Raw genomic sequence first — 7500 nt, 5'->3', positions numbered from 1 at the left:
AGTGTTCAAAACTATAGAAGAACTCTAACAAAACACAGGGAAGCCAAGAAGGGACATGGATGGAGAAAGCTGGAGAGGATTGAAATGAATTGAATTTGGGTAAATTTGAAAAACGTCGGCCCACCTTCTTTCAAATTTATATCAGTCTATATCAAAATGTCATTTACACAGCTGGAAAATCATTCTCAGTTGTTATGTGGCCGTGATTTTGCAAATGAAAGACTCGGATTACAAGATTCCAAACTAATGTCTGTTTTCATTGAGTTCTCTCAAGAAGTAACTGCAATAGTGGATAGGGATTAAGTAAAAATGTTATTTTCTCCAATATTGGCAGCAGTATGGGTAGTCGTACATTCCTAGCTGTGGATGAAAACGAGGCTTTCGGTGATTTGCAAACCATTTTGCTTCTCTTTAATTTGGACACTAAAGTGTTCATTCCCTGAACTCTGCCCTCTGTGTCACTTAAACGCCCTAACAACCAAAACTCCAATGGGGACTATATTAAATTCTCCCCATCACATTTCTCCTCACACGCGCTACAAAACGAGCACGCGGTTGACTACCTCCCAGGTAGCTTGATAGCCCGGCTCAAATAGTAAAGCAGTGCAGCTTAATCACATGGCTCATTCAACCTTTGATTTTTTCGTGCTTCTTTACAACACTGAGGCTTCGTCCACACGTGTCCGGATACATTTGAATCCGCAAACTTTTCTTTGCGGCAACCGGATCCGCAAAAATCATGTTTGAATCCGCTCTCCAAACTGGAAACTTGGAAATTTGATATGAATCCGATATCGTGTGGACGCCGAATCTGGTCGAATCTGTATACTTTTGAATCTCGATGATGTAGCAAAATCGGTTCCAGTATTTACCACATGAACATCCAATATGGACGTCAGAACAAGTGCTATTGCTTCTCTTCTTGTTGGACGTATTTCAAGTCGGATAGCGTGTTTTCAGTTAAACTGGCTATGTTTTCTCTTCAACTGAACTTTGTGTATGATTCTGCACATGCTCTGGTGACCACATTCACGGGCAGGAGTCCTGGATACTAGAGCAAATTCGGATTCGTTCGGATACGTGTGGATGGGCAAATTCGATTCGAAAACGCTGCGTGTGGACGCGGAAACTTTTGAATCCGCAAAGAAAAGTCTGCAACAACTGTATTGTTGTAAGTTGTTGTAAATAATTTGGCGCCATTCTTACACAAGGCCCCTGAGCAAACAATTGTCTTAAAATGTCCTAGTGCAATATTCCTTCATGGACTTAAAACACATTTTAAAATCACGTGTTTTTAAGGTAACTGGGAGGCTGTGGACACAAGAGCCGAGGACCGACATCTGCATTACTTAATAAACATATGCCGGCCGGTGAACCCAACCAAAGAAGATATACCGTGTCCTGGAGGAGCCATCGGGGCTTGTCAGATTGACCACAGCAGAAATAAAGGGTATAATCTGGGTTATGTGCAGAGTAATCCACAGGTTGTTGACAAAGGGGATATAACACTGCATTATTCAGGGGGGACTGAATGCCACGGACAATTCAACAGGAGTACAAGGATTGTCTTTTCTTGCTCGCCGAAAATGGTAGGTTTTAATTGTGACTAAAGAGTAGGATTGAATTGATGCACATCTTTGAATGCTGAGAGACGTGGCCTATGATTTATCACCCTGCGAGCAAAGCCTCTGTAAAACTTACCAGAGGGCGAGCAATAGAGGCTCTTCAGAAATCGTGTCAAGTCTTTCAAGTCGCCCGAGCCCAAGTTTCTTGGCTAGTCACTCTGGTGAAACAAGTTTAGGCAGCGCGCACATCATATGTTTGACATACATATATACATACATACATACTTAATTGACCTCTCCCCATAGGGGCTTTTCAGGGCCAATGAATCAACGAAACAACAGAACACAACAACTACAACTGTTAAGAATCCCAACTGGCCGGAGGCAAACCAGTTGGCTATTTACAAGTGCAGCTGGGAAGTTGAACCAGGGACTACCAGGATCAAATTCAACGAGTGGTCAGAGCGGGTCTTGAACCCGGGATCTCCGGATCTCAAGGCAAGCGCCCTAACCACTGGGCCACACAAGGTTAAGGTGAAAATCGAGCCGTTAGTACGAAAATCAATATGGCGTTTACGAGTGCGATCGGGACCTGGGGCCCGTTTCTCGAAAGTCCCGAAACTTAACGTGCCATTTTCGGGTGTCACGACTCCCTTTGTATCTCAAGAACGGAAAGGATTGAAGTCGTCACACTTCACAGTCATTTTTCTTTTTGTTACCTTGGAAACATGTTAAAAGATCGGCTTTCCAAAACAAGCAATTGGCAATTTCACTAATGGCTTTTCCGGCCCGAAACGTTTTCGGGAATTTCGAGAAACGGGCCCCTCACCTGGGTTTGAAACTGTCTCCAAGCAACGGCTTACGCATACTCAATAAAGAATCTACACGATTTCTTTAGAGTCGTTTCTTTCTTGTCGAGTTAAGAAAGGCTCTGCTCGCAGGGTGACGATTTATTGTCCCTGAGAGTGCATTGTTGAGATATGTTATTTCCCGGCCTTTATGATCACTCATTTCATGCACGCAAGGCCACGGTTTTGCATACATTTTGCTTTACGACAAAGAGTAGCGATATATAGTAATGTTTCGAGTCATGCATAACTTACAAATGGCGGAAGACAGCCAGTTGACTATTTATAAGGCATGGTGGATACAGGTCGGAAACACCGAGTTGAGACACATCCAGCCACTGTATTAGGAGCGGAATTGAACCCTGAAGATCTGCAAATTCACCAAGGACTCCGTGGTAAACCGAGAGCAAATCTTGCATATGGCAGCTGATGCAATGACAACCTCTGCGTTCCCAGGGTAGACGAAAGACCCTGCGATGACTCAATGGCAGGACCTTGATCTCACTTTTGAATTCCACCTAAAGTGAAATGTTTTTCGTTCCTAATATAATTCTCCCCATCCAAAGTAAACATATGTTACCATTGTTACCCAGAGTTTCACTTTTTCTGTGCCGTGCAAGCCACGTAAACTTTGCAGAACCAGCAGTAATTTCGACCCACGACCGCGATGTCAGAGGTTTGGGCCTATTCTCGATTTAACGTCACAAATTGCTTTACATTCCTGTTTTCAAAGAAATTCTGCATCGCAAAACAATTTGTGACCCAAAATCGAGAATAGACGCATGCCTCTCATATCACGGGCGTGGGTCCAAATTACTGCTAGTTTTGATGACTTTGCGCATCTTGCCCGGCAGATAACAAGCGAAATTTTGAGACATGTTTGCTTTTGGTTGGGAGATATATTTTGCAGACGAAAAATATTTGAGTTCATGTGAAATTTAAGACCCTTCGTTTCTTTCTTTCGCGAGACCTTAGTTTCGATGCGGCGAAGAATCAATACGTCGACTTCCCTCTCTGTCAATAAATTAACATGATGAGTGTGGCTAAACGACGACGTCCTCACAACGTAAATCTGCACGAAACGGTCCAGTCTTTGTATACATTGCCCGCGATGACCCAGAAAACGCAGATAAGATGGGCTTTAAAGGGAAACTGTCACGAGAAGCGCATGCGCTAGCGTCTTGTGAAAACTTGGCAAGTGTTAGGTTAACTTTGTTCAAATTGAATCGGCAAATTCAAAATGGTGTCCACTGGGGAGGGCCATGGTGGACAAAGGAGAAACTCCGGCGAATATACGTGACTCACGCGTGAATCCATGAAGGCGGCTAGAATTTTCCGTGGGCTCGAGAGCAAACAAACTCGAGCATGCGCAGCTCATGATAGTGCCCCTTTAAGATCTCCGACGCAGTCGTCAACAAAAACGCCGAAAAGCAATAAATGAGGAAATATAATCCTGCTGCTCGGGCGGCACACATTTTAGCTCGTATTTCTGCGTTACTCATCAAAACAATGACGTAAAATCGCCAAATTTCAGGTTTTGACGACAACGTCAGCATAGAAGTGAACCTTCTCTGTTTTTACTCTGAAACCGCTCGTATCAATTTATTTGAAAGATACTTCGCCCATGCACATTGTACGACGTGAAAGAGATGGAAAAATTGGGAAAGACTAACGATGGTGCAAAAACGTCACCGTCGTAGATTTTAAAGTCCCAAGTAGGTTAATTGGACCCACAGCGTACTGCTTCTATTGATAAGCTTAACTACTGATTGTATAACTTACACAGGGCTCTCCAATCTTCTTGTCCGAGTCTCCGTTTTGTGAATACCTGTTTTCGTGGCAAACGCCGAGTGCCTGCCCGTTGACCAGAGAAACTGGGAGTGGCTGCACTGTGGTTGACAGGCAGTATGGGTATATGTTTGACTTGAACAAGCTGTACAACAAAAGCGGAGACTATCATGTTAGAGTAGGCGCTGATGTGACAATCGTTCTTAATGTATGTAACAAGTTGGTGAACAAGTCAGCTTGCAAGGGCAGCGATAGAGGCCTAGGAGCATGCATTACAAAAGGTCAGTTGTATAAGGAATGTAAAAAAACACTGAGTTTCTATAATCAAAGTTAGCGCTAAAACGGAGGACAAAATTGTACCACACCGTACCCTTTATTTAGGGAGGTTAAAGTATTAACCCGAAGAGTTATCTAACTTACGGCCTTCACTATAATGAAGTTACAAATAAGTTGACCAGTGACCTCTACGACCAGAGTTTTTATAGTATCTACTGGCGTTACAGAAATCACTTGACTCTGAAGATGACTTCCACTCAGGTGGTCGAAACGTGAGTCAATGTCATCTTAAACAGTCCTTCTCAGGACAACACTCACCCGGACGATCGTACTTTACTTTATTATGATATGATCCCTAGGTTCAAATCATTTACGATTTTAGATGAAAGTAAATAAAGGTATCACAGCATAATACAAGATAATAAAAGGAACTAAACAATAACAAAAAGAAAATTAACATACATGCAAAAAAATTAGCATAAGAATTACTTGTACATAACAATAAAATCAGAACGTAGATGGAAACGACAGTTATAGCAAATACAGTACATTACAATAAACTTTATTAAGAGAGGATAACGTATTAACCCGATAAGTTATCCATTGTAACTTATTTTCGTGGATGAAGTCTAGCAAATAGACTAGGAGATGAAAATACACATTTCTTTCCTTCAGACTAAGAGAGTGTTTGGCAGCGCGTTTACGTGAAACGGGAAACAGGAAACGATAGGCTGCTGCTTGTGGTAAAAGCTTGAAAATTCTCTTATGGTACCCTGTCTGGCTCTTTCGAGAAGTTGCTCGTTGTCTACCCTGGGTACCAGAGGGTTTTTTTTTCCTTTGGCGTGGTCTCTATGAGCGGCAGAAAATGGGAACGTTCTGATTCTTCCGACTCCGATTCCGTCGAGCTTCACTAAGTCAAAAGCGCTCTTACGACTACGACTCCGATTCCGACTCCGTCGCTAGTGAATACCAACCTGAAACTGCCGTGACCAGAAGTTCTTATTTTTCGTATCTCCGTTCCCTATTTAAGCGTTCTCGCGAAAGAAAAGTAAAACTCTGGCATCCAGGGTACTCTGGAACTAACAGGCGAAAAATGAGCTATTAGTACGGGACGCGGACGGCAACCTGAACAGAACATCTTGCATGCCAGGGCAGCAGTGTTTTCCATATTTTTAAAGTAATCATCTGTAATCAGTAGTTTAGCAGCTCTCGTAATCTGCTATTTGTTTGGCATTGTAAGCAGCTTATATTTTTTGAAGTGGAAATCATTTTTTCAATTGTTTAGTCTCAGTTTTGTTTTTGGCTTTGGTATTGAGCAGGGGGCGTAGCCAGGAGGATCCTGGGGTGCCCCCCCGCCTTTGTGACAGTTAACAACATACCGTAGAGTTCCGATAGTAGCGACCCTCGTTACTTTCGGAATTAGCAGCCTTTGGGGTTCGCTACTTTCGGGGGGTCGTTACTTTCGGGGAACACAAATCGTTTACAAATAGAGCTGGCGCGAGCCTTTTTTCCGAAATAAAAAATGAACAACATAAAATTTAAAAAAGAACAACATTTTATTTGCATTCCATATGTATAGATTGTGTTTCATAAAAAGAAGATAACAATGATAGATACAGCAAAAAACCCTATCTAGAAAACTATATAGTTTTCAATTTCAATTTGAAGAAACGTTCCTGTTGTTAATACGAAATTATACCGGTTTACGGTAGTTCTTTCATCGCTACATCAGTGAACTGATGTCAAGGACGAATGGTGGCATAAAGCTTCCCTTTGTTGTAAATTAAACTGCACGAACACATTATTTTGACTATTGATTGACAGCATACCATTTAAAAAACTTGGTCTTGCTACTTTCGGGGGGAGGGGGGTCGCTACTTTCGGGATTTACGAGCGGCCACAAAAAATTGACGTTAAATTTGTTGTAGACTCACTCGGCTACGCCTCGTGAGTCCACAGCATTTTGACCACTGTGATGACGAATATCGTTGTCGATAAGAGTACAGACAACGCTGAACCACTTTCGATTTGTTAAGTATATTTTGCCAAGACCAGCAAAAAAAGAGTAAAAAAAATATGTCCTCGTTAAAAGGCTTTTTGTTTAACAATTTTTTGCGTTAGATTAGATAGAAAGGAGACTTTCAAAAAGCACTGCTTGCAGAGCTCTTTGTCACCTCCAACTTTAAACTAAGCCTTGATGCAGTTCGTTTCTTGTGGTAGAAATTGAAATTTAAAAGTTTATCTGACCTAAAAGTATATGTCGTCGTATTTCGTTTTCTCTTCGAGATTCCGTTTTTAGTGAGCTGCAAGTATTGCAAATTTTGCCAATCTGACCGTCATTTTTTCCTTCAACAAAACTTGTAAAATACATGAATCTGTCCGCGGCGTGAATAACAAACTTCTTCCTTTTTGTCTTCACAATTTCAGGGCCGTAAGGCTGGTTGTGATGTAATATCAGGATTAGGTTTCCTCTTCTCTTTTTCCCTGTCGTGGGTCAAGTAACTGACTGCTTAAATTTCCAAGAGGAAAAAGAGAAATGTGTTTTCTGTAACTTAACAAGGGAAATGCTTGAGGTTAGCTGCACTATAAATGTTTGCAGGACTGAAATTGAAAGTTGACTCCTTTCATATTCTTACAGCTGACGGAAAAAAAGAAGCCGTTGCCTTAAATAACAGCCTTGCTTACTTCAATGGCCAGATAAACATGACATATGGTACAGCGTCCAATACATCTATAAACTTCATCTTTGAATGCAACCAACGTACCTCAGCTCTAGAAACAGGGCCCACCTGCAAAACGACGACCGACAAACATTACGAATGCCACTGGCAGACTGCGTACGCCTGTAGAGCTCTAGTCAGCGTAGGGTGTAGTATTAGAGATGAAGACCAAAAAACTGGCGTAATAAATCAGTACGATTTTTTGCCGTTGTCAATGCCTTCGAGGAACTGGGAAGCAGTAATAAGGAGTGAAAAGTCCGATGACGTTTCGTACTTCATAAATGTTTGTCGTACGGTGTTCTT

The 7500-nt window shown here is 41.9% G+C and overlaps 1 protein-coding gene across 1 annotated transcript in view; it reads left to right on the top strand.

Annotated features, from left to right (window-relative positions):
• Positions 1-7500, top strand: part of LOC138052849 (cation-independent mannose-6-phosphate receptor-like) — an 85377-nt gene that overhangs the window by 21743 nt on the left and 56134 nt on the right. The window contains exons 13-15 of the mRNA XM_068899435.1: positions 1300-1589; positions 4200-4482; positions 7116-7500. The exon at positions 7116-7500 is cut by the window's right edge and continues 60 nt beyond it. Coding sequence (XP_068755536.1) covers positions 1300-1589; positions 4200-4482; positions 7116-7500 — 958 coding nt within the window. The remainder of the gene's footprint in view (positions 1-1299; positions 1590-4199; positions 4483-7115) is intronic.

This window comes from Montipora capricornis, chromosome 6 (genome assembly GCF_036669925.1).
Source record: "Montipora capricornis isolate CH-2021 chromosome 6, ASM3666992v2, whole genome shotgun sequence".
NCBI lineage: Eukaryota > Metazoa > Cnidaria > Anthozoa > Scleractinia > Acroporidae > Montipora > Montipora capricornis.
This window is presented reverse-complemented; position numbering and strand designations above follow the sequence as displayed.